General features: G+C 37.9%; 1 protein-coding gene across 5 annotated transcripts in view; it reads left to right on the forward strand.

Annotated features, from left to right (window-relative positions):
• LCORL (ligand dependent nuclear receptor corepressor like) overlaps positions 1-27,510 on the forward strand; it is a 73,993-nt gene that overhangs the window by 5,785 nt on the left and 40,698 nt on the right. For all 5 annotated transcript variants that reach the window (XM_065735740.1, XM_065735738.1, XM_065735737.1 and 2 more), the window contains exons 2-4: positions 18,472-18,537; positions 24,076-24,155; positions 24,390-24,519. In XM_065735740.1, coding sequence (XP_065591812.1) covers positions 18,472-18,537; positions 24,076-24,155; positions 24,390-24,519 — 276 coding nt within the window. The remainder of the gene's footprint in view (positions 1-18,471; positions 18,538-24,075; positions 24,156-24,389; positions 24,520-27,510) is intronic.

Raw genomic sequence — 27,510 nt, forward strand, 5'->3', positions numbered from 1 at the left:
CTCTCACAAGCCTTTTCAAAGCATCAACTTCTCTCTCTCAATTGCCTGCTGCTGTCATTATTTGTTTTCTAGGGAGTGTCTTAACTTTTTTTTTTCCCAGGGGTACGATATAAGAAAAGTTATAATGATGGAATCCAGAGGCTTAGTTTAAAAAGCAAATGGGGCATAAGTGCTCTGTATATCTAGCAGTAGATTTGAAAGTATTTTACTGATATGTTGTGGACCTACAATTGTAAGAGTATATGGAGCTTTTATGAAAGGCAAGACTTCATCTGCTACACAGAGTATGCAGAGTGGAAGCAGTGCGTTGTCTGAATTGTTTGTACTCGGGACAGAAGTGTGTTGCAGAGCATGCAAGTAAATATACTCATCTTGAGTAGTGTGGATAAAATCTGTTGTTTTTTTGTGCTGCTTGTATCTAGTATATGGAAGCAATTCAAATTTCAAGTGTTCCTAGGAAGTGCTCTAATCTTTGTCTGAGGCTTTAGGCATAGCTTGAACTTGTGTATTGTACATTCTTATATGGTCGCTGTTTGTTTTTCATGTGCTTGATGGTAAGCTGAGAAATTCAAACTCTAGTCTTTCTGGATTGTGCATACTAAGATACTAACAGTTTCTTAAACTGTAACTTCTTTAAACAAAAATAAAAATGGAGATCTTTGTAGTTACAACTCCACTCTCAGTTTTTACTTAGCATTGTCATTCAGTAATGCTGTACTAACAACTGAAGCTAGAAACTTTGGTTTTCCCGTTGATGCATGTGACAATTTCAGTGTTATTTTTTTTCTTGACTTACTGTACCTTACTTCATGATGTATGTAGATAGATATAAGGATTAATTCACTAAGCTATTCAATAAGCTTCATTAATTTTACAATGTAGTTTATAGCTAACCTGGCAAACGAGGGGAAAATGTGTCAGGACAAAGAAAAAGGAAGGAAAGGTCAGATCTAGTTTAGCTTGGCACAGCTTCCTAGGCAGGTTTACTATGTACGTGCTGTTTCTCCCGATTCAAATATAAGTGGCTTTCCAAGAGAGAACATGGCTTCTGATTTTTTTTTAATAACTGCTTCTTTTAACAATGTGGGGTGTTTGTTTGTTTGTTTGTTTGTTTTGTTTGTTTTGAAGAGAGTGGATTAGGATGCTGTTCAGTCAACTTAGTTTCCAGCTCATTTTAAACAAGATTACAGTGCTGCTAACAATAATGTGGTTCTGCTTATCCTTTCTTTGCTGTAGAACTGGTCTGATCTAATAGCCAACTGCCCTTCTGTTTTAAGTTGTTCTGGGGGGCTTACAATGATTTTTGTTGCTGTTTTCTGTTGAGTCTGCTGAACTGGTTTGCTACGGTAATAAGCACTAGTAGTTGTGTAAGGGGAAAGAATAGGAGTTTGTCACGCTGGCTGATTTATCATATCAGTTCATGTTGTTGAGGAGCTGTATTCCAGTTACTGGCAAGTAGCCAAGACTCACACTGCCTACAGCTACAATGGGGAAAATTAGTACCTCTCCCCCTTATCCGCCTCTGCCTTTTTTATTCCTCAGCTATATTATATGGGTGTTTTGTATAGGTAGTTACAATGGATCCCTTCTTCTTGGTTATGATTCAAGGTTGTTATTCTAACCTTTAGAGTTCAGTGTCTTTATGTGCAGTTTGTGTGTCAGCCAGAGCTTTATAGACTTCACTCACTTAAACTTCTTTGTCCTAGTTAGGACCTTGTCTTTCACATTATCTGTGTACTCAGAGAAAACTTTGATAGGTTGGAACATTTATAGAGAACTGAATTTGAGTTTCATGTTTTCACTATCAAACTCCTGAAAAATAGGGTGGCATTAGACTTAGTTACCCTATATTCTGGAGGGGACTGAAAAGCTTCTTTGAGAGTGTAAAGTTATTATGTGATACATCTTTTTGTCACTACCTATCACTGTATCCTTCCATCTGCTGAAGGCATAGAGAAGCCAGGAAGAAGGGAGGAGAGAATAAGAAAGATGGATGCAGTCATTCAACTATTTAATACTGTAAAGGAGTATATGATGTATTACAGAGGGTATTGGATTCTGAATCTGCAGGAGTGCACTGAGTGGTAAAGGTTGAATCCCCTTTTTATTAGTTGTGATCAGCTGTATATGACTTCTGTGATCAAAGACACCATGTGGCAAGTTGTCAAATTTTTGTTTCCGCTCTGGCACAAACCTGATTCCTGTATAATACCTTGAAACTGGATTAACCCCTTCCTGGAGAAGTGCTTTATTTCTCCTGGAATTCTTCTGAGGTCTACATTGTTACTTTTAGTTGTTTGGTTCTCAGTATCCATTTAGACTTGCGTCTCTGTATGACTGTGTTGTACTGTAGGGGTGAGAGCTGGATAAATGTCACTGATGTAAATTTGTAATTTATTTTTTAAGGCCTGATGGTAAATGGAAGGCTGCAGAATTTGTAACTTCTTTGTTTCTCAACTCTCAGATTCTGTGTAACTCTTAAGTAGTGTCTTGCTCTTGTAATGTGGGACCTCCTAGCTTTTGCGGTAACCAGAGATTACTCACATTTAAGGAGTGTTTCTTTGGAGGCAGTTGCTGCTTTGCCATGTCATATTCTGAAGTGCTACTTGCTGATTTAAAAAATGCACAGTTTTCAGATTACAGTACTTATTTTCCTCACTTCACAAATCTCAGCTTCTTCAAACCACCTGAGTTGAAGACTAGTTAAAATCTTTTACATAAAGGGTAATAATCACTCCTATCGTAATTCTGCTTTATAGGCTAGCTTCCTAACTGGAGGGCAGTGTAATTAGTCCAAGGTTGAATATGCTGCTGTTTTTCTTAACTTCTTTTGAAAATGCTTTGTAAATAGTATTTGTTTTACTTTTCAAGCCACAAAAAAAAAAAAGCTACACAAATTCCAGATCAAAATATTCCTGGTGCAAAACCACTGAGCATCTTTGAGTAATAATATTGCTGCCATATATAATGCAGATTGTAGAAAGGTACTCTTTTGTGACTGGTAGATTAGATGCAGGTCATCTGGTGGGGGCGAAAAAATAAGATCTGCTTGAGGTCTACAGCTGCCTTAAACTGCTCTGTACGAAGTGCCAGCTGTACCAAATTTGGTCTCAAAAGTTCGCTGTGCTATCAGCTGAGCAATGCAGGGACTGTGTGCTTCCTCAGACTGGTTTGTGTGCCTTCAGTCTTATTCTTGGGCCACCTTACATTTCAATTCTTCAACTTTTTTGAGCAGTAATTTCCTATCTTTAACTTACTAAAATTACCAAATTATCATCTTCAAATCCTTCATGTATTGTTGTTGGTTTTGGTTTTTTTTTGGTTGGTTGGTTGTTTTTTAAGTAACACTGGCAATTGTCAAGGAAAAAAGTTCTCTTATATGAAAAAACTATCAAAAGCTATTTCCATGTGGACTTTCCTTGTAGTTTACTTGCCTTACACTAAAAATGTGCTTACCAAGGTAATTTATACTTTCCATAAAGAGGCTTCTGCAATGTCTTCCTCTAAGTGTTTAGTCCGCTTGGTTTCTTCATTCAGGTGTTGCAGCTGGATTCTGCACTGTGTGGTACTTGAGAGAGAGGATTCTTCATACCACCTTATTCAGGAAATGTCAGTCTGTGGTGATCATGCTGTGTCAAGAAGCTCTCTATCTTCTTATTATGGACTTCTGCATACTTGTCAGTAATCATGTGAAAGGGCTTAACTGTTCCCTCCTGGAAATTGATTCCAAATTCATTCTGGCTATAAGTGTCCTTATTTTTAGTCTGAATTTATCCCCTGTGTGTATGTATTATAGGAATGTTTTTATTTGGAGTTTTTCCTTATGCTTTCCCTTCCCGATTTTCCCCTTTTTCCTTCAATATTTATTTTTATTCAGGTATTCTAACTTAACATGGTAAAAACTAAATATCAGTGGATAATGGTGCTAATGACTCAGTTTAGTGGATTTGAATTTTAAACAAGTAGTTCAAGCAAATGGGGGAAAAAATGTGCGTACAAATGTATACGCTAATGCATGCTGTTAGCAGCTGATATTCCTCAGAGTTTACTGCCTGAAATGTGGTACAATCCCATTTGCAGTATAGAGGCTTTAATAAGCTCTGGTGATCTGTTTGAGTAGCCTTTCCTTCTGTGTTAGTTTGAATGAGTTTGTCTACAGAGTCATTCCAAACAGTATTTCAAACAAAGAATAGTTAGGCTCGTGTTCAGTAGGGGGCCATGATAATGTCTCTGCATTATCGGATCAGAACAACTCAGTTGTTTGTTGTGATCTGTGATGGAAATTTTTCTTCGTTTTGATAACTGATTTACTAGGCTGTTCTGCTGTAAGCTGTTAGCACTGTGTGGGTGTGCATATTTCAAGCAATGTAAAACTTTAGTGTTGATCTCTGGTGTCCTCTGGTTATGAATTTTATTTTGGGTAACCCTTTTCTTTGTCTTAAAAGAAGTGGAGGCATCTTATGGAAAACATTATTTGCTTTTTTTATTATTTTAAAATAATGTCAGGTGCTTCCTTCATGCTGGTTCCCTGTAAAGAATGTGTTTGTTCATAAATGTGATAATTCTTCCCTCCTTTCTGTTGTTTTCTTAGTTCTGCTTTCTTCTCAAGAGGTGAAACTAGAACTGCAAGTTCAAGATCACGTCAGTGTCAGGTCACGTGGAAAAAGAGCACTGGCAACCTCTTGTGATTTTCTGCTATGAAACCTAACCATATACTTCTGTCTTTAACCAGTTGTCTATGGTAATGGCTTTAACTCTGTTCCTTGGAAAGCTTAAAAAAAAAAAAGCTTCTGTTTTTTGATCTATTTAAAAAGGCTAGAATGCTAATGTGAGAGAGAGGTTTTCTGTAGTTATTGTATAGTAGCACTGAGCCACGTAGACCCTCTGAGGAGCAGGAGAGGCTGTTCTATCCCTGTCAGCAGCTGACCTTGTATTCAGTCAGAATTTCAGATATGCTTGTATACTTCCTTTGATGGTTGATAAGGTATATTTAACAAGTCATATGGTAAATTATGCTCTCAATGAAACCTTCTAATAACCCATCTGGGTTATTATAACCCAGCTGCATTACTTGTTGTCTTCCTCCTTTTTTATTAGTTTCACATCAATTTTGTGTGTTGCACAAGTGCCCTACAATCTTGATGCAGTTTTGCCTTGAAAATCCCAATTCATGTATTTGTCCTAGCCTAAGAAATGATACGCTATCAGGCATGTCTGAATTGTTGGAATAATCTTCAGCAAGAGGTCTTTGTCACACCTTTTAAGGAGTGAACTGAAAATTCAACTGATTGTGGATTTCTTGTTTCTCCAGTCAATATATTCTACACTGACACTGTTCAAAAAAGCTCTGAGAGATACTCAATATACTCTTGTGTGGCAATAAGGAAATTTGCTTGGTATGATGATTTTTCGCTATTGAGACTTGCAGTCTTCCTTGCTGAATGTGCCTCTTAATTGGTGACTTCAGAAATACTTGAATAAGATTCATGGAGGAATGATCCATTCCCAATTTTATGTGAGGACTTCAGCTTGTTGCCTATTGTAGCATTTTGAGAGCTGATGGGAATTCACTTTTGATTCTTTAACATTTTTGGAAGACATCATGGAATCCTTAGAATTGGAAGTCATTAAAAAGTCATCTAGTCCAACTCCCCTGCAATAAACAGGGATGTCCATGGGTGGATTTGGTTGCTCAGAGCCTCACCCGGTCTGACCTTGATTGTCTCCAGGGATGGGATACATTGGCATCTTCTCAAAATCTCTCTTCTAAGGAATCAGTTCACTTTTTTAGGAGCAAACTGATACTAACTGTGATTCTTAAAGGTAGTAGGAGTTCTTATCAATATCTTAAGTAGGATCTACAGGTTGCAGATCTGCTCACTTTGACTGCTTCATTAGTCCACAGTATTGCAAGCCGTCACTAACTCAGAAGCACTGAGCAGCCTCTTCTGCTGTCTGCAAGAGTAGCCACTTGGTCATGATTTAGATGGTGTGTTTGAAGAGTTCTTCTTTTGTGACACCGTACATCTCCACTTACCCCCTCAGAGCCAACAGACCTGGTCATGTGGCATACAGAATAATTATGAGCTCGATATTAAACAGCTTTGTCAGTAGTATATCTGTAATGGTCCTCTAGCATCCTTCACTCTTGACCTTGTAGGTTAGTACTGTTTGCTCTTTGTGGATTAGGAGTGACCCTGACCTATGGGACTTAAGTTTGGTACCAGATAAGTAAATTCATATGATGTTTTCTAGAATGCTAGAACTGAGTCTTACCTCATTCCTGTGATAGTTTCCTTCTTGCTGGGAATGCATACTGTAATCATATTTTATTTTAATGGAAATCCTGATCCTGTATTCTTGCCCTTGAAGATCAAGCTGGCCTTAAGTAGTTTGTTACCTTCCTAAATTGTTTAGGAAAATAGGGAAAATTAGCCTTCTTAAAGATCAGTTCAAAGTGCTGAAGTTTACCATTTCACTTGCTGGAAGCAATAAGATAAGACTGCATTGGATAAGAGAAACTTGCTGCATTTTGAATGGAATAGTGAAACTTGGTGGAAGTTCTATCTCCTCCCTCCGATTTTCTTATGATCGTGGTCTTCCAGGCAAAAGACAAAACACTGTTTTGTTTTTGCTTAATGCTTGTGATTCAAATGCACTACTTCTCAGCTGTTTAAACAAGAGTACAAAATTTCATGAGGTTTGGTTCATTTTAAGGAAGAAAATTGCTATGTAACTCCCCCCCTCTCTTTCTACATAATATAAAATAAAGAGGTGTAATTTCAAGTTTTTTAAAGCAGGCTAATGAACTCAGATTGAATTTTTTCATTTCTATAAATGCATGTTTCATCCTCTTAAGGAGGAATGAGTGCTGCAATGTGGCAGGAATGGAGTGTTACTAAGATAAGATCATTGACCACTGTGTTTAAATATATGCTTGTCTGTACTCCCCATGATTAAAGTATTAGGAAGTCCTCCCGTTGTGTACTTGAAATATGTCTTGTCTTCCTTGTTTTTCCTTTTCTTGCCTGGTCAGTTGTTAATAATGTGAGTTTTAAAAAATGTACAAATTTACAGTATTGCTACAAACTTGGCTAATTTCCAATAAATTCCCAGAATAGGTATGTGGTATCATTTGCTAGCTTCATGGTTTGTTTCTTAACAGATGCAAGTCTGAGTCCAGAACTTGGAACCTTGCTGCTTGGTGCTGTGTCTTATGCCATTTAATGACTGGCAGGAGGTTAATCACATAGATATGTGCTTATTGCCTTTTAAAACAAACAGCAAACCCAAAAGTGAAGTCGCTGTTTGAAGTATGTCAAATGCTTTAAAGCAAAAGACCAATTCACTTCCTGTTCTTCTCTCGTTTGATATCTTTTCTACATGCATAACGTGAAGCAAAAATTTGCATTCAGGGTCTTTGTTTCTGTGTTTCTGCTTTTTCAATCTCTAGTGGAAATTGAGAAAATTCAGCCTTAATCAAATGTTAAATAATTGAAAGTCTGTATGTGTGCACATACTCTCTTCAGCTTTAATACACAGGTTCAACAGAAGTAACTATACTCCCAACTCAAAGGATTCTATGATAAAATGTAGATTGCAGGTTGGTTGCACATGACATATATAAATTGAGATATGCTACCTATTTACTTCAAATAATGTTATCGTTTCTTGGGTGTGTTCTAGACCAAATTTGATTTCACAATTGAAACAAATTTAGAGTTTAACTGAAATGTGTGAGGAACTTTCAGTTTTAAACTCAAATTCTAGACAATTTTGCTAAAAAAAAAAAAAAAAAAAGGAAACTCATTTAGTACTTCATATTTCAGTTGAAGGTTTTATTTAGTTTAGTATTTTATTTAGATTAGTGCTTAGTTCTTATTGACCTAGTTGATATGTTGCCAGTTCCAAAATGTATCTAATTTACCAAGCCTAACTTTGCCATCATTTTTGTATCTAAACAATGTGTGAAATTCTAGGGGGAGGTTTTAACCAGATCTTTGAAAGAATAAAGTTAAAGGTGCAAATGCGTGGCATAAATATCATAGAAGTGTTGAAATGTAAGCTTATGACAAACATACCAAATTAACTGGTAGCTTAAAGGCATGTTGCACTCATTGATTAAAAAAAAAATTACTTGTCTAAATCACTTGTCCAAGATTATTAAAATTACACAAACCCTGAACCAATTTATTCAAAGATTCATTAGGTTGGAAAGGATCTACAAGATCATCTAGTCCAACCATCCTCCTATCACCATCCCTACCCACTGAACTACTAAATCAAATCCCTTAGTACCTCATCTAAACACTTCTTGAACAGCGCTAGGGATGGTGCCTCAACCACCTCCCTAGGCAGGCCATTCCAGTGCCTGGCCACTCTTTCAGAGAAAAAAATTTTCCTCAAATCTAATCTAAATCTTCTCCAGTGCAACTTGTGGCCATTCCTTCTCGTCCTGTCACTTTATTAAAAAATGGAATCAAAATGCCTGGGAATAAAAACTGACTAGCATTTGTAGGGGTGATGTGTTTACTGCATGATAATTTGTCATCTAGATACAAGATATCTCTCATTCTGCAACTTCAGCAGATTATAAATAAATTGTGTGAATTGATTTCAGGGAAGCACCACGTGCAGTTTAGATTGAGGATTTCACACAGCTGCAAGCTCTTCTTAATAGTAGGAATCAAATTTCTGATTACAAAGGAGTTTGATCTGCTAGGAGAAAAGAATGATTTTTCCTTTACTCATCATTTCAATTATAAAGAGTTGTGAAAATTCTCACAAGGTAGAAACTCAGAATCCTTTAGTGAAGTCCACCTGCTTAATTTACTGTCAGGCATCAGTTTCATGGATCGCTCCTGAAAGCATGAAAGTTTGTTAGCTTGCAGCAGAGCCATGCTGTAGAACAGAAACTTAAGCTTCAGTTTCTCAATATTTCATCAGGCTTGGAATGTTTTGAATTAAATGCTTTTTTGGCTTAGTGAACTTGCTCTTTCTGATCACTGTTTTTTCCAGCAGCTTCCTTTTCTAGCAGAAGGCTTCACGCTTTTGATTCCGATAATCTAGGAAGTGTGCCAAGCCTATTCATTCATTCGTTGACTGCTAGACTTTCTCCTAGTTGCTGGTTAGATGTGTGGCACTGTGCAGTAGTAAAGCAATGTTGTGACTTGTTCATTGTGACTTGCTGTGGGCTTCACTTCTGTGGGATGATTAAGTAAGCATCTGAATAGGCACTTGTGTAGGAATGAAGCCTTTGTTTTGCAATCCTGAGCTTTGGAGGTGAGTAGCCATCCTTTTCAGTTCTCTTGTCCAACCTAAATTATTGTAGAAAAGCAAGAACCTGCTTCAAACACGTGGTCTCCTAAAGTAAATGGCTGTTTCTGTTGTAGTCTTGAGTAAACCTCCTCATGCTTAGAGAAGTTAAATTTGTAACAACGAAGTTGCAAGTGTTTTTCCAAACTGGGCAGTATTTTTGTTCGTTTGTTTTTACAGTGATGTTTGGTCTGATTTTTTTTCTCTAAATATACAAGCTACGAACTTGTAACCACCCTGAATTATCATAGAACGATTTGGGTTGGAAGGGACCCTTAAGATTATCCAGCCCCAGCCTCTGTGCTGTGGGCAGGAGCACCTCTCTAGGACAGACTGCTCAGTCACATCCAGTCTGGCCGTGAATGCCTCCAGGGAGGAAGCATCCACAGCCTCACTGGGCAGCCTGTTCCAGTGTCTCACCACTCTCACAGTGAAGAATTTCTCCCTAATATCTAGTCTAAATCTACCCTTTTCCAGTTTAATGCCATTATATCTCATCCTGTCACTAGGAGCCTTTATTAATAAAATCCCTTCCCAGCTTTCCTCTAGGTCTCCTTCAGGTACAGGAGGGCCACTGTAAGGCCTCCCCAAAGCCTTTTCTTCTTTAGGCTGTTTCAGCTCTCTAGCTTTCTCAGCCTGTCCTCACAGGAGAGGTGCTCCATCCCCCTGATGATACTCACAGCCCTCCTCTGAACCTGCACTGTTCAGAGCAGCAGTTCATATAGAAAATTCTTGGTTGGTAGTCCCTTGAACAAGTAAAGCAGTAAGCTGTGCTTCATTGTCTTCAGGGCTGTCAACCAAGGCTTGTGCGAAACATACTGTAGTTTTCTTTGAAATGTCTGTTCTATGTCTGACTAATTTAACAAGGTCCAACAAGTGATGAGAGTAGGAAAAGAAATTACACTGGTCAGCTCCAGCAGTTGGTGGTGCCTGCATTCTGAGGTAGCTGATTACTGGGTCTTGTTTTCAGTCACCTGTGTTAATGTCAAGGAGTGAAGCCTTAGGTGATGGAAAGATTTTTCTGTTACATGATGGAGAAGACTGTCTGCTGCTTAAACGTTGGTCACTATTAAGCAGTAATGGATCGGTGCTTTCTACGTTGGCTTGCAAATATGTAAAGCACATTTTGCTGTTAATGTCCTGTGAGGTTCACGCCAATTCCGGACCTGAATGTCTCTTTTTGACAACTAGGGTTATGCTATTGTTCCAAGAAATAAGAGTTTTTAATGTGAGCACATGAAAGTGTAGTACCTTAAGAAGCAATTCTCTTTCCTCCTACCCACAGACCAGCTCAGTCACTTCTGAAGTGTTGCCCTTATACTTTGCAGATTAGGAATAATGCTAGAAGTATTTTGTTGCTGCTTCAGAGATTAAATCTCACTTTAATTTTGACAGTGTCTAGAAGCTATAGTAAAAAGTTTCATGCCCTCTATGCTTTGCAGGTCTACAGTGACACGTTCTTATAGAAGAGTCATGTACTTTGGAGTGTTGAGGTGCTTCATTTTTCACTGAACATTATTTTTTTACACTGTTTTTAGTAAGAACTTGGAAACAAGACCTGATCTCAAACTCAGTGTTAATTTTTGTCTTTAACTGTGAATCTGATTTTATTATTTTCTATTGGCTGCCTCCCTTTTATTTAAAGCTGTTGAACAATTGGGGAGGGGGATGGGGAACACTTCCTGCCTTTGTTTTGCTCCTGAGGTATAGTCAGTGTCAGTCTCTAACACTGGAAGGTTGCTCCCTCTTTGCTTTCTGATGAACTGCTTAATGGCTCAACTAGCTCTTCTGATGTGTGTGTTCTTGGAAACTGCGCCATCACCCTTTCGAAAGCTCACAGTAGTAACTCAAAAGCAGGGATTTTTAGCTGAGCTGAGCAGCAGCTTGTTAGAACTGAAGCTGTTCAGTGGTTACGTTTTGCATCTCACTGGCAAGTGCGTGCAATATATGGTTCACCTGATTTCCCTGCCAGCAGCAGTGTCCTCGACTGCATTAATTTTTTGAGTCAAGATTTTCACTAGACAAATATATTTTTAGCTTTGGTTCAGAATTTGTATTGGAGTCTAAATAGAGGATTTCCTCCCTTTCACATTGGAATCTCTGGTATGTTGGTTGCTGTTTGTTCAGGGATCTGAATCAATACAGTAAAGAAAATGAAATTAAGTTAAATGTTTTCAAGCTTTCCATTTTATAAATACCTTTTTGAGTGCTATAAGCAAAAACTGGATTTGAGCTGGGCACAGTATTTGTAAAGCAGCCTTCTCCCTATCCTACTATGTCCTTGTGAAATCTGTCTTTAATTAAATCCCTAGAATGTTTCCAAAAGAAAATGAGACTGCTTTTCACCTGCAAATATAACCAGTGTTTTGTCGGATATTGAGTTTACTATGCAGATGTTCTGTGGTGACATTTCAAAGGATGTGTAGGGGGTGGAGGAATAACATTTTTCAATTAAAAAATATTATTCAATTTTGTTTCTATTGTCATGATCTAGATGTGGGGTATTTTGTCAGCAGCTTAGTTCATTCTTTTTCTTACAATTTGTACACATAGCAAAAATAATGGTGTTTTTTCTTTTTTAAATTGAAACCTCAGTAGTTTTATAACCTGGTAGATTATTTTCAAATTCTTGTTATAACAGAATTAAAAATACATAATAATGTGTGTATGTGAAGACTAAGTGAATGAACCTTTCGGTAGCTTGGGAAGGTGGGGGGCAGCTGCTGACCTCTAGAAGAGGGAAGTAGAAGAAACTGACAGATGTTAACGTCAAACTTAAGTTATTCTGTTAAATTCCTTGCTCCCTCTTTTAAAATATGAAAGTAGCTCTATAGAGTGTTCTCCTTGTAACAAGCTACAAGGGAATTGCTGCTGGTATCCTAATGGGATAACTAGATGTAGTAAGAGAAAGAGATTAAGAACTACTTGATGCTTTTCAAAAACTTAAATTAGTGTTACAAAAAACTCAAAATGCTTTCTAAATCAGTCAGGTGGTCTGATGCACAAGAGGAACTTGGTGATGGGTGATTAAGGAACATGTGTTTTTACATGAGTTAAGTTTTTCACGCAATTAGGTATTTTTTTCCCAATGAGGCTATTCCTTTATTTGGAGAGAAGCATACAAAAAAAAAAAATCCAGAGTTAATATGGGTTACCACTTTTCAGTGGAACTAGTAGCATAGTGCGGTATCAAATATCCTGGAACACAAAGTGCAGGCATCACCTGTAAAATGCAGGCATTTACTTAAAAGAATTATAACTTCATATCCATTCATCTTCCTATTCATAGTCATATGAGCTCTAAGCCCCTTAATTATCAAGTGGATAACTTATAAGAGAGGTCTTTGCCTTTAAATAAGCTAACACTTTATTTATTTCTATTCTTACACCTGTGTTTTTGAGTACTGATGGTAAAACTTGAAGAGAAGCAGAAATGAGTCATTCAGAGACTGTGAAACTTGGTGCTGTCTGCTTAGGTTACTTTTTAAAAACAAACAAAAATTCTATTTCCTGAAGAAGCAGATTCTGTCTCTGATTAAACTTGGTTAAGTCTGAGATATATTAGTAATGCAAACCACAGAACTTCATTCTGATACGCTTCTGAATAATACACATTTGTGAAACTGTGGAATGGGGACAAGTATAACTGCAATTGATGCTAATGTATTAATAACCAGAAGGGATCACTTTTTGCTTAACAAAAAAACAAATTGCAAAGAGAAAAATGTTGAGTCACTGTTCTAATAGTAGAAGAACAAAGCTTCACGTTTTCAATTGCATAAATATTTCTATACCAGAAAATTTTTTTACTATTACTGATGGCAATATTAGCGTTGACTAGTGAAAGTTTTCACATGGACTGTATGGCAAGGTTCTGTAGAAATCACAAAGTAACTGCTATTGAAGTAAAAGCATGTGGGAGAAAGGAGGCTAAGCAGTTAAGGAGGTTATTGGTTCACGTAGCAGTCTGGAGTGTGCAGGGCCTGTCTTTTGATCCTTACCTGTCCATAATTTCTTCCCAATGGGGTTTTGGTTTCTGAGACTCCTCATGCAGTCCTCATAAATGGAAAAACACCTTCTCTAAATATGGGTTGTGTTGTACAATTTCCAGATTGGAACAGAGTTTTCATGAAAGCGATATTCCCAGGCTCAAAGGAAGATATTCAGAAGCAGGAATCTTAGTCATGATCAAGTCAGTTTAATGTATAGGTGAAATAACACTGCTGTAATGTGTTATTTTACTAAAAAACTGAAAAGGAAGTTTCTTTTTAATGCTGTGTAATGGTATTGTACACTTCGTACAATCTCATTAAATGTAATCTTAATCTTTGGATTTTCCCAATTATACTTTAAACACCATTTGTTTTTTTAGTCCCCTAGCAGTTAAATCAGTTTTGAACTAATTTTAACGTATTTTTCTTTTAGAAGCAGCATTAATGTACTAAACACCATACTGCATAGAAAGCTCATTTGTTTTTCCTTTAGCTTTTCCTTTGATTGCTTCAGAATGTTAAATAAAAGAACTCACTAATATACAACAATGTTCCTTGTCTGAAGCATGCTATTTAACAGCATATTCTTAAATCAGACCTTTACCTCTCTTCAAGTTTATTTATTTATTTATAAATAAGCTGAGTAAAGTAGGGCTTTGGATTTTTAGTAAAACCATAATTCCAATGATCCCTAGTACAGGAAGCCACAAAGTGGAGGAAGGTGGAAGTTCAGTTGTGTATTTTTTAGATGCGTTAGAGTTGTGAAAATAACAAAGTAAATAGAACTGTATGTTACAAGGCAAGTTAATGAAAGTGTGTTTTAGAGAAACTTGAGATCCTGTGGTGTCTCCAGAGGCTGTAGTGCTTTAAGCTGAAGTCTTGTTTCACTGTAGTAAATGAAAACATGCATGAATGCCCGTCCTTCAAATCAGTGCACAGCAATCTTGTCCTTTCTGTATGTAGATGAGAATATCCTGAAGAAGAGAATAAGCAGAATTCGAGTGTACCTAGCATTTTCTAAGTTCCTGAAGCATTTTTTGATGCCTTTACCCTCTCTGCCATTCCCCTACTTCCAGGGAGGCCTCCTTATCTGGCAAGTGTTTTGGCAGCGATTTTTTGCTTTACCAAATGAATCCTGTCTCAAGCGCTTTCTTTCACAGAGAGAATCTTACTGTCATGAAAGCTGAAGTCCTGCCTGTGGCAAGATAGTCACATGCTTATTCAGTGGATGTTTTTGCTGTCAAAGCCTTTAGCCGGGTCAACACCTGGGCTCCAGTGTCCTTCACTATTGTACCAGGACCCTTGCAGTTAACTTTGGATTGAAGATCTCCCTTGGCACTTCCGTGGGTGGTTGTGTAGATGAGCAGCAGATTATAGTACAGTAGTCATGTGAACTGTAAGATCTTTCAGCAGCATCCCTCTGTCTGACCCCTGGGTGAGCAGCAGACTTTTGGAAATGGCATATCTATATGGTGTGTGGAAGTCTTCATACCACATAGGAAAAAGTCTGCAGTTGCTGCCAGCTATTGGTTCCTTTTATTGACATTGGCTGTAGACACATGGATTGGGCTTAGATGCCAAACCTAGCAGAACTTGTTTCTTCTCCTCTGTTCTGAGCCTTTTCAGCACCTCTTCCTGTTGCTTCAAGACACAACGTAAACCTGCCTTGTCCTGAAAGTCCTTATCCTAGCAGGAATGAAACAGATTTGGTAGAGGGTGATCATAAGTGGGGGGTGGGGGAGGAAGTTCTTGAGAAGGAAGTTGACAATTTTGTTTGGGAAAGCAAAGTATGAAAATGTTCTTCCATAAAAAGACTGGTAGTACCATAAACTTCTGCTTAGGAAAACTGTTGGGGAAACCCAACTTGGATCATAAAGGGTGTCAATAGTGAATAGAGCTAATGTTCTGTTTAGGTGAAGGTAAAAGATGTCAAGTGAAAAATCAGTTAAGAAGTAGATGGAATTAAATTGACATAATGAGGCATTGCAAGATAATAAAGTGTTGTGCTTCTCTTCAGTTTGGAGTCAAATAGTGTCTAGGATAAAACAGCTCTAGCTGCAAAAGGCAGTTTGACTGATTGCTTCTCTAATTCCACCAGGACATGGATGTGAAAACAGCTGTAAGGTGAACATGGAACAGTTTTTTGGTTTTTTGATTATTTGGTGAAATACAGGTGTGTAAGCAAAGTATATCTCTGGCTGGTGTCTACTGGCCTTTCAGCTTTTGAAGACTGCTAAAACAGCTGCTTTCATTTCCAATTAAAGTATTATTGAAAATCCTAATATCAAGTGATAACACTTTATAAAAGGGTGCTGGTAGATATTCAGCGGCAGCTGTATGAGAAACCAAAATGTATCTTTTTCTGTTTAGGCTAAACTGAAACTTGCACAGCCCTGCCAAAACAAACTTGGGGTACTGGTGGATGAGAAGCTGGATGTGTGTGAGCAATGTGCCCTTGCAGCCCAGAAAGCTAATCATATCCTAGGCTGCACTGTAAGAAGCACGGCCAGCAGGGTGAGGGAAGTGATCCTTCTACTCTGTGCTGGTGAGACCTCACCTGGAGTACTGCATCCAGATCTGGAGTCCTCAGTGCAGGAGAGATGTGGACCTGTTGGAGCAGGTTCAGAGGAGGGCCACAGAAGTGCTCCAAGGGATTGGGACCCCTCTCCTATGAGGACAGACTGACAGAGCTGGGGCTGTTCAGCCTGGAGAAGGCTCAGGAGAGACCTGAGAGCAGCCTTTCAGTACCTTAAGGGTGGCTGTAAGAAAGAGGACAGTCTCTTGAGCAGGGTCTGTGGTGATAGGAAAAAGGGAAAGTATTTAAAACTAAAACGAGAGATTTAGATCGGATATAAGGAAGAAGTTTTGTTTTGTTTTTACAAAATGCTGGAACAGATTGCTTGGAGATGTGGTGGCTGCTCCATCCTTGGGGACATTCAGGGTCATGCTGGGGCTCTAAGCAGCCTGATTTAACTGTTGATGTCCCTGTTCCTTGCTGGGGAGTTGGACTAGTTGATCTTTAAAGGTCCCTTCTTACTCAGTTGATTCTGATTTTAACAGGTAAACTTTGAGAGAAAGCATTTAGTATTCATGAGGGGTGGTGTGGGAAACAAATAATCAAACACTAAACTAAACTTGTAACTCTATGGGGATGTTCTAACGAGGTCTGGCAAGATAATTGCCATCTTAGATGGGTAGGGTGAAGCAAGGTTTGTTAAACGACAAGTGAAGTGGGTTGGTGCCTCCTTTGTTCAGGAGAGGGAGGGAAAAAAAAATAAAGCTACTAAGTACTGTTCATAGTACAGTCTGCTTGGAAGTCTGTTAGAAGTTTCCCTAAGGAAGAGCACAGTTTTGCAGTTTTATGTACTCGTAGTTTTTGCAGAGGCAGGAACAGGTATTGGGGAAGCAAATATGTGTAAGTACAGTGGAGACAGAAACAGATAACATGCTATACAGCCCAGGGGGGGAAGAGAAGGTGGGAGTCAAAAAGAAGAAAATAAAGTTTTTGGATGTTGGCTTGAGTTGTAACAAATTTCCTGGTGCTCTATATACTAAGTACTAAAATATGAGCATTAGTATTGTTCTTCTGGAATAAGCACTACTGACTGTTTCCAAGCGACACTTCACTCCAGTGAGCTGTGACTTGAAAGTACCTGGCTAGATACTGAGCTCAGGTGGCTCACTGCTTATAACAGTGATCATGATCATAGTAACGTATGGAGTGTATTTTGTTGTTTCAAAGGCTTGTTTGGGGAATTGCTATCTCAGCTTAAGATTTCTTCTCTTGCTTTTTGTTAACTGTAACCCGCTAAAACCAGAAAATCAGGAATTTGTGCAATGCTAATATGACTTGAATTTATATTGCATAAAATCATAGATTTCATATTTATTTCAGTAAATGCTTAGTGTATATTTGGGCCTTGGATTTTTGCTTTCTAATTTTTGTGACATACATTAATTAAAAAATGAAAAAAGTATTTATTGCGAAAGAAGTGGAAACCTGAGATAGCAATAAACACTTCTCATAGAATTATTGGAAGTATAATTACATTCGGTTGAATTTAATAATATAAACGTAATTAGATATAAAAACATGGTCATACAAAATCTGAAATGTATGTTTTAACACAATTGTGACCTTTCAGACTGAACAGCTCCTATGTGTTAATATAACTTCTCTCATTTATGTCTTGTGATAGAGCAGATTTATTAAAGTGTTCTCTGCTGGTAGGCAGTTTTTTCTCAAGTATACTGATACCTTTTCTGTAGCAGGATGATAAAATACTCTTGTAAAGTGCTGGAATGTAGCTTCATCTTTGATATGGACAGATGTCCTGAGTATGGAGAATTCGAACCCTCAAATGCTGCTCTGAATTATCCTCTTAGTTGAAAATAGGCTTATTATATAGAAGTCTGTAAGAAGAGGAGACAGTTTAAAACTGTTTAAACACTGAATTATACTTATGTTGATAATGAGATAGAATTCTCACCATATTTAATCAGTTGTCCTGTTGTGTGTGAGTTGCTTTTTTGGTTTGTTCTTTTGGCAGTGGGTTTGCTCTTCTCCCCTGCTGCAGTTTGTAATTTTACGAAGTACCTAGAACAGACTAGCTAGTCAATCTGGAAAATAATTGGATTTATCTAATCCTCAATTTTAAAAGGTTTTTGTGCAGTTACATAGGACTGCAGAGAACTTCTGTAACATGGGAACAAGTTTTGTAATGCATTTTTAGGAATGCTTCTGAGATAATGTATGGTTAGTGAATCTATGCAGGGTGTTTCTAATTTTTGCAGTCCTATCTCTTCCCTTTTTCTTCTTCCCAATTTCTAATTCACGGTGTAAGAACGGCTTCACTTGTGTAGAGCTATGAGGTTAATCTTCCCACCTTTAAGATTCTGTGGTAGTTATTTTAAGTCTAATGAGGTTGTTGGGGCATGGCTTAATACGCTGATTGTGTGCAGATGGCAATTGCCTTGTCTTATGTTTATCTTCTAATTCTGCTGAATGGCCCTATAGCAGCAGGAGTATTTATATGATAAATGTAAGAATTTTTGAAGTTGCTCTCAGGGTTTGAGAATATTTGATGCTGTGGTGTTTTTTTTTCAAATTTGCATTCTTTTTAGAATAAACCTTTGATTCACTGTTCTAAATGTTTGTTTCCAGGTTTTGAAAGTATTTTAGAAGGGCTTTATGGACCAAGGCTACGAAGAGACCTCAGTTTATTTGAAGGTAAATGAGTCAACTTTTAGTTCACTGATCTTTATGTGCAAGTTTTTTCTTTTAGCTAGGAGTACTCAAAAAGTAATTTAATACATATTTTTATATAAAAAAAAAACCAAACAAACAGGAAATCTCCAGTTGTTTTTCTTTCTAATGTATTTTTCTTCACATTCATGTCAGTACTGTGCAGAGGCAAAACCCAATTTAAAGTAGTTCCCAGGTCATGATTTGCAGTGAAATTTTGGATTAGTTAAGCATTCTTGAGTAGCTCTCATCAGAGTTTTACTTTTCTGGAATATTTCATCTCCTGTTTCATTCTCTGGACAGCTTTTAGATCAGCCTGTCTTCCTTATCAATTTTAATTGTAAAAGGGATGATTATGAATGCTAGCTTGCTTTTGCTATTACTAAAAGTTTAATCCTTTATGTAAAAATTTTTTTTAAAAATCCAGTCTTCTTATAAAAGATCTATCCTTATTCCATGTGAGTTTGGTGTTGTTGGAATAAGTGTTAAGTACTTAGCTAAGCACCTAGATGTTATTACCAGTTTTTAACAAAAGCCAGGGATGAGAATCTAGCACAAAATTGCCTTGAGATTTGCAAAGGGCTATACTGTCAAAATAATTGCCATGGTTTTAAAAAAGCTGTTGTAAAGCTTTCAAAATGTTCCATTTCCTCACAGTTCTATTGTTCGATAGTGTAGTTTATGAAGTTTTTAATTCGTGTACATGCTAGCACATGAGATGGAGTGTCATATACTGTGTATTCTTACTTAGAGCAGGTTTGGAACAATTGCTTTAATGTGGCTGTGGTTTTGTTGTCTTTGTATTGTGTAAGTTCCTTGGTCTGTATCATAGAAATAACACTATTTTCAAGGGAGAGAAATATTACTTCACTGCTATTTTAAGAATTTTTTTTGTCATTTATAAAGTTAGGCATGCCACTAGTCAGATTCTTAAAAACACTTAAATGTATAGATTTGGGCTAAAGCTTATGTTCTGGATTAGTACTCCCATCTGCTATGATAAAAACAAGCACATTGCTCTGGAAAGCAAAGAGGACAATGTTAATCCTAGTGTACAATTTCTTTTTATCTGGTTCTAATTCTGATGGGTTGTTATGTATTAGGCTTCATATTGATCAGTTATTAATGCAAGAAAATAATAAAGCTTTAAAGGGTTTACAGCTTGAAGGAAAATTCAGTATTTTGGAGGTTTTGTGTAGGAAGACAAAGCATCAAATGACTAAACAGAATATAAGTGTTACAGCTAAAAGAGCTTAACAGTCAACTGTAAAGTGTTTCATTACTGCTTTAGAGTTGCTTCATATATGTTGCTTCACTTCTTATGCGAAATGCTATAGCTTGTTTTTCTCATGCTGTTGAAGATTTCTTGTGACCTTAAGGTGTTCTGTGGTTTCCATTGTTTAGAGCTTCTTTGACTTACTAGCTTTTCTTGTCCTGCAGATGAAGTTCATGATTATCAAAAATGTAAACTGTTGAAAGTTATTCTCCCCAGTCCTTCTCATTTGTCAGTAATATGTCTGAATTTTTGGACAGTTAAAAGCCTTTTTCTGTATGTTTGACACACCTTTAAAGCTGGTTTTAGTTCCGTGGCAACTACAGAAGCGAAGGACGATGATAGGGTGCCCTCCTTACCTTGTTCTTTTTTATTTATTAATACATATAGATACTGTAACAGTCTGAAGGAGATTGCTGTGCTCTATAAATATGGTAAAAGTTGACCTTATAGGATGCAGGTCTGTTTCTTAATTGTCATCTGAATTGTGCTGTAAAGATTAATGCAGAATTCTTGTGTAAGATTGACAATAAATGTTCCCGTTATAATTAAAGCAGAGTTTTTCCATATTACAGATAAAGAAATAGAGAGAAACAAAATTTCCGTTAATTTAAAAATATGGTTGATATAAAGAAGAGAACTCATATTTTTAGGCTCTTCAGAACATTCTTAAGGATGACAGAGCACTGGCACAGGCTGCCCAAAGAGGTGGAGTCTCCTTTTCTGGAGGCATTCAAGACCTGCCTGGATGCCTACCCATGCAACCTGGTCTAGGGAGCCTGCTTTGGCAGTGGGATTAGACTAAATGATCTCTGGAGGTCCCCTCCAACCCCTTCTGTGATTCTGCGAAGTCACAATGTCTTGGAAGTTGTCCACTTCATCTGCCATGTCCACTGTATCAGTACTGTCTACATGCAGCATTATGCTTTACTACCAGGAGTGTATGTTTCTTTGATTTAAGCTCAAGAAATCAAATGTCTTTCTAATCTGAAATTATGTGGGAATCTGTTGAAATATATGCCTCACAGCTGCAATAGGTTTTTGTCTTATGTTGTTATTTTGTTTTTCTAACGAATAGTAGTATGCATAAAATGTAATGTGAGTGTATTACTTTGTGTAGCTCTTCCTTAGATTCATCTTGAAACAGTATTTGATCTACAGATTAAATTATTGTACTCAAAGCTGTTTGAGGGTGGAATAAATAAATTACAATGACAACTTCAAATGTAGATTTCAGGGTTTTTTATTTTATTTTATTTTACATTTACTTTTCAAAAAAAACCTTGTAAACTGTGCAAACTATTTTACTAAGCAGAATTATGGTAACATGAATTTGTTAACAAAAGCGTAGTATGCGTTAGTTTTTCATATGCAGACATGCTGAGAGAATAGCTCTACCAATCAGGAGTATTGGGATTGATGTTCTTACTGTACAGTCAGGAAAATACTGTCTTTTTTTTTTTTCCAACTGATGGTCAACTCTTCAACCTGTCAAAACTGCTATATATTTCCAGGGATGCAAATCAGCAGATTATTAATGCAGAATTCTGCTCTACAGTAGCATTTGAGAGTCAAGCTTACCTTAGTAGAACTCATTTTTTTCTATAGCTAATTATGTTCACATTCAATATAGGAACCTAATTTTCTTTTGGATTAATTTTATTTCTGGTGGTGCCTCTGTGATAACACATTTGGGAGAGTTAAGAGAACAAAGTAAAATTACCAACAACAAAACTGCACATTATTCATGAGAGAGGAATGTGGGTAGGGCGAAGAAACATAAGAAATGTTCTCAAGATACGTCAGAAAAACATCAGGAAAAGAGGGAGAGGAGGTGCTCCAGGTGTTGGAGCAGTAGCTTGCGGAGGGTACCACCTGGAGAAATAACCTGGAGCACTTAGAGAACCACAACAGGGATTATATCTGTGCTGCAGTCCGTGGAAGACCTTACACCACAGCAGGTTAAAGAAACTACAGCCCTTGGAGAGCCCACCCAGGAGCAGTTTTTCTGGGAACCCATGCTGGAGCCATCTTCTGAAGGACTGTGCCCTGTTCAAAGGCCCCATGCTAGAGTGCTTCTTGAACTTCAGCCAATAGGAACAATCCACACTGGAACAGCTGATGAAAACCTGTAGCCTGTGGGAGGGATTACGTGCTGGAAATGGGGAAAAAGTGAGGAGGGGGAAGGAACTTATGAATTCTTAGGAATGGATGGGGATTTCAAGATGCATATCTTCCTTGCACCATTTGGAGCTGAGGTCGAGTCAGTAGTGAAGGACTGACTGTAAAGACGGTGGGAAAATGTGTTTGTTTTTGCCCTTTTCTCATTATGGAAATCTGTTTTAAATGGCAATAAATTAAATTTACTTTCTGCGAGTTGAGTCTTGTGCCTTTGACAGTGCTTGGTAAGTGATCGCCCTGCGTTAATCTTGACCCATGAGTTTTTCCATCTTATTTTTCCTCACTACCCAGCTGAGGAGGGAGAATGAGAGGGTGATGGGTTGGGAGTTCTGGCAGCCAGCCTGAGTCACCCACCACAGCATTACCCCTCAAGAACCTCCCAAAGTGAACTGTGGTTGTAATTTAATCATATATTTAAAAAAAAAAGCAGCTTATAAGGAAAGCAGGTACACTTTTAAGCTGTAAGCAGATTAAGTGGAAACGACTGGTATGGTGGAAGGCCTTGTTGTTCTAGTTAAATTAATATTCAAGATGATGTAGCTGTGATCAAGACTCGGGTACAAACAGAATGCTGTAGCAAATGCAAGGGGAGGGCATTATCTTGAGAACTTGATCACCTGTATTGAGGAAGCAGGAGTCCAAGTGGCAACTCTGCAGAGAAAATGGGTCTGAGTCCTATGAGACGAGAGCAAATGGACTGGATTAGCCTAGCAAATTGAAGCATAAGGGGGGGATGGTGATATCTCTAAGTATGTCAAGACACTAAAGACACTAAATACCCATGACTGATAGATGTTTAGATGTAAGAACAATACTTCCACAAAAGGAGGCCAGAAGAAATTGCTATAAGTAAATCAAACAAGGAATTTGAAGGTTTTTAGAGCAGTCAGTTTGGAAAATCTGTAGTGATCGGTGGTTTGTGAAGGAGAGAGTTTGTGGTGGAAAGCTAACTTGAAATGGAGCTTAATAACATGATTTAAGAAAGTAGATGATGTTTGTAGATGTCTGTTTATGCCCTGTATTTGCTCAAGACCAGAGTAGGTCTTCTGGTAACTTTACGTTTTTGTCAATAAATAAAACATTACAAATAATGTAGGGTTTTTATTTATTTGTAGTGGTGGCACAGGATTAAATATCTTGAAGTACAATGCAATTTGCTGTAATGGTGAGGGAACTATTCAATTTCTAGCTTGGTTTGATAAGGGCTTGCAGGCTTTCTTTAAAAATAATAAGTCTGAGATTCAGAGCTTAATTTGCTGTATTCAGACACCTTTCATAACTGTAGTACAACTGAAATATATGAGTTTTTGAAGGGTGCTCTGGAAGTAATGCTTCATATTTTATTACGTTGGCCCGTGATATCAGAGGTAGATGTTGGTGCTATGGCTTTGTAGAGGTTTAATGTTCCTACCAATATTTCATTAAATTTTGTGCTGTGCAACAGATGGCAGCAGAGGGGCAGTCAGACAAAGTGGCATCTCACACAGTTGTGTGTATGAAGCAAAGGTGTGTAATTTAATTCATCTGTGTGGAAAAAAAAATGGCACCCATTGACATTCATCAATGCTTGCTGAACGTTGATGGAGATCAAACAGTGGATGTGAGTGCAGTGAGGTGGTGCCTGGTGCATTTCAGCAGTGATGACAGTGGGTCACCTCCACTGGTGCAAATTTTTATGAATGTGCCGTGAAGATCCTTGTTCATTACTGGTGAAAACGTGTGCCTAATGGTGGTGACTATGCTAAAGACTGGTAGCTGAGAATGTGCTCTATTGAATATTGTACTCTTTGTATCTGTTGTAGCTTCCTTGTGAATAAATAGGAGGCATTACTTTCAGAACAACCTTATGCATCTTTCATTTTAAGAAATATGCTTTGAATAGTGGACCATATAAGCTGGACTAGAATTTGGAAATATCCAAAGAACTAAGTACTGTTAAGTACATTTTGTCAATGAATGTGTACTAGATTACAGTGAAACTTAGTTATGAAAATTATTGGATGTGTATTTTGTTCTGAATTCATTTTTACATGTTTAAAACATCTAGCTTTTTTTTTTCTTCTTTTAAGACTGTGAGCCAGAAGAGCTAACTGACTGGTCTATGGATGAGAAATGTTCCTTTTGTAATTTACACAAAGAAACAGTCAGTGTAAGTATGAACATATTAAGCATGGTTTCCCACTTAATTTTCAGTATAAAAATAGGAATTGGAGAACTGAATTTTGCAAACAATTTAATAATGAGTTTTGACTCAAGATAGTTTGGCTATGAGGGGAAGTAAATAAAAATATTTTTAGTGGTTCATTTCATAGCTAAATAAGTTATATGTTGTTCTATCAGTAGGCTAACTTCTGAAAGGCTTTATAATTTTCATGTCTTCTAGGATCGTGCATCAGTTATCGGTTCTTCACAGTCATCGCCTACAGAGGAACTTTCATCTCAGGGCCAGTCCAACACTGATAAGATTGAATGCCAAGCAGAAAACTATCTAAATGCACTCTTTCGAAAGAAAGGTAATGAAAGCATATCTTTTCTACTAAGAGGGAACTTGTTCAATTTTTAAAGTTACAATTTACATTTGATTTTTATTCTTTTTTTTTTTTAATTAATGTACTGAGTTTCATCTCTTTTTGTTCCCTAGTCTTTACTTAATTTAATAGCAAATCAAGCACTACTTTTCTTCTGACTTGCCATTGTTTTTAGTCCTTTTGCATTTTCTGTTTTTCTCCTGGATCTGTGTTCACTATCTTTCTTCTGTATGAGCTAATTATTTCTTTCTATGCCAACTCTGATTCTGTTCTCTGGAATTCTTAAGCACTTAAACTTTTTCTGTTCCTAAATTGCTTTCACTTCACAACAGGAAATCTCTCTTTTAAGTGAAAGAATGTGTCTTACAAATTGCAAAATTGGGGTCCTCCTACTTCTCAGAGTTGCATCTTTCAATACATTCAAGTTTGTGTTTGAAACGTAATGCTGAAACAACATTTAGAAACTCTAGTTCCTTGTCTGCTCTCGTTCTTTTGCAGTTGGCAAGTATATAGGAGTGACTGAAAGCTGGTTCATGTAGATTTCTTTCCAGTAAGCTAGTCACTATTGACTACCTTACTGGTCACTCATTTTCTTCCTGAAGCTTCTGTGTAAGGAAGTTTACTCATGCCCTTTACATGGTTTTACTGGGGGTCTAGCAGGTGTACTTGAATGCCAGAATAGGTGAATGTTACAGTCCTCCCTTGCTTTATCATGTGCTCTTTAAGCACAGACTGGAGGGAGGGGGGAAAGAAGTTAGCTTTATCCCCTTTACCTTCCTGTACCAGGAGATTACTATGCATTGAACCTGGGATGGGTATAATCTTTTTCTGTACAGGGCACACCTGTTCAACCTACAATTTGCTTAGGATTTTAAAGAAATGTGGATGGAGTGCAGCACCATTTTGAGTCCATCTTTGTTCCTTGACTTTGCTTAAAACCAAATATTTTCCATTTGAAATAAAATGTCATCAACTCAGCATTTCTGAAACTACTACTATAATCTTATCAAGGGACCAGTTTATATGACACCTCCCTAGGCAGGTGTCCCTTTCAATTTCTACTTTCTTTGGATTGTTCCTGGTCTCTTGAAGTACTGTGTTTTCCAGCATTACTTGCTTTATGTTTTGCATACTGATTCTCAGAATTATAGAATATCCCAAGTTGGAAGGGGCCCACATTGATCAGGGAATTCAGCTACCAGCTCACACTAGACCACACCTAAACCAAACTGTATTTTGTTGTCCAAACGCTTGTGAAATTCTGGTAGGCTTGGTGCTAGGACCACTGCCCTGCAGACTCTCTTCTTGTTCCTAGCAGTCCTCTTGGTGAATGACCTTTTCCTTATACCAACTTGACATTCCCATGATGCAGCTCCATACTGGATCCTGTTGCTGTCCCCAGAGCAAAGACATCAGGGCCTGTCCCTCCACTCCTCTCATGAGGAACTTGTAGTCTACATGAGTCTTCCCCTTAATTTCCTCTTCTCTGGTTTGAACAATCCAAGGACTATCAGCTACCCCTTATGCACCATACTACTAATTGATATATCTGAAAATCAGATGCTTTCTTCCTTGGTATAGCATCATTCTTTGTCCATTGAGTGTTGTAAGCAGGGTAGACTTTTCACTTAATGATTCTATGACTGATAATGTTTAAGGTTGGAAAAGACCTCAGATCATCTAGTCCAAATGTCAAACCATCACCACCCCACTCACTATAAAACCATGTCCCTAAGTGACACATATACCTTTTTCTTGAAAACCTCCAGGCACAGTGACGACCATCTCCTGGACATCATTTTCCCATGAAGTTTTTCCTACCATCCAACCTGAACCAGCCTGGTACAACTTAAGGCTGTTACTTCTCATCCTATCTCTAGTTACCTGGGAGAGGAGATCAAGCCCCACTTCACTACAGCCTCCTTTCAGGTAGTTGTCGACAGCAATAAGATCTCCCTTAAGTTTTCTCTCCTTCAGACTGAACAATCCCAGTTCCCCCATCTGCTCCTCTTAAGAGTTGTGCTCCAGACCAGCTCTGTTGCCCTTCTCTGGATGCGCTCCAGAGTCTCCATGTCTTTCATGTAGTGAGAGGCCCAGAACTGAAGTACCTGAGTACAGTACCTGAGGTGCAACCTCGCCAGAGATGAGTACAGAGAGATAATCACATCCTTAGTACTGCTGACTGCACTGTTTCTTATACAAACCAGGGTGCGGTTGGCCTTGACCACCTGGGCCTGGTGCTGGCTCATGGTCAGCTGGCTGTGGACTAACACCCCCATATCCTTTCTTCTGTGCTGCTTGCCTGTCACTCTGCCCCAGGTCTGTAGCATTACATGAGGTTGTTGTGACCAAAGTCCAGGACTCCACTTTCAGGCTTGTTAAAGCTCATGCCATGGGCCTCAGCACATAGGTCTAGCCTATCCCGATCCCTCTGCAGGGCCTTCCTATCCTCAGACAGATCAACACTTCCTCCCAGTTTGATGAAAACTGAGAATGCACTCAATCCCCTCATCCAGATCATCAATGAAGATAGTGAACATAGATGGTCCAAATATTGTCCCCTGGGAAACACCAGTAGTGGCTGGGTACTGGACGGATTTAGCTTCATCACCACAGCTCTCTGGGCCTGGTCATCCAGCAAGATTTTTACCCAGCACACCTGTCCAAGACATGGGCCACCAGCTTTAAGTTACATGAAAATGCATCCTGTTTTTTAGTCTTTCTGTTTGTTGATCAGCTGACTAAACTAATTATGAGATGTGGTAAAAATATATATATATATATAACTATTGTTTTTAACCTGCTGGTGATTTTACAGTGAGCTGGGAAAGTTTACATGTGGAAATGGATGTTGCTGGGACAATTGGGTTTTTAATGTGGGTCACTTATTTCTGTGAAAGGGGAAGAGCTACAGTGTTTACAGAAAAAGCTGATAAGTAAACTGATGTAGAATATTGACTTGAGTAGCTACAGGGT

The sequence above is a fragment of the Cyrtonyx montezumae genome, unplaced genomic scaffold (assembly GCF_038088225.1).
Source record: "Cyrtonyx montezumae isolate F1298 unplaced genomic scaffold, pur_monq_1.0 scaffold_2, whole genome shotgun sequence".
NCBI lineage: Eukaryota > Metazoa > Chordata > Aves > Galliformes > Odontophoridae > Cyrtonyx > Cyrtonyx montezumae.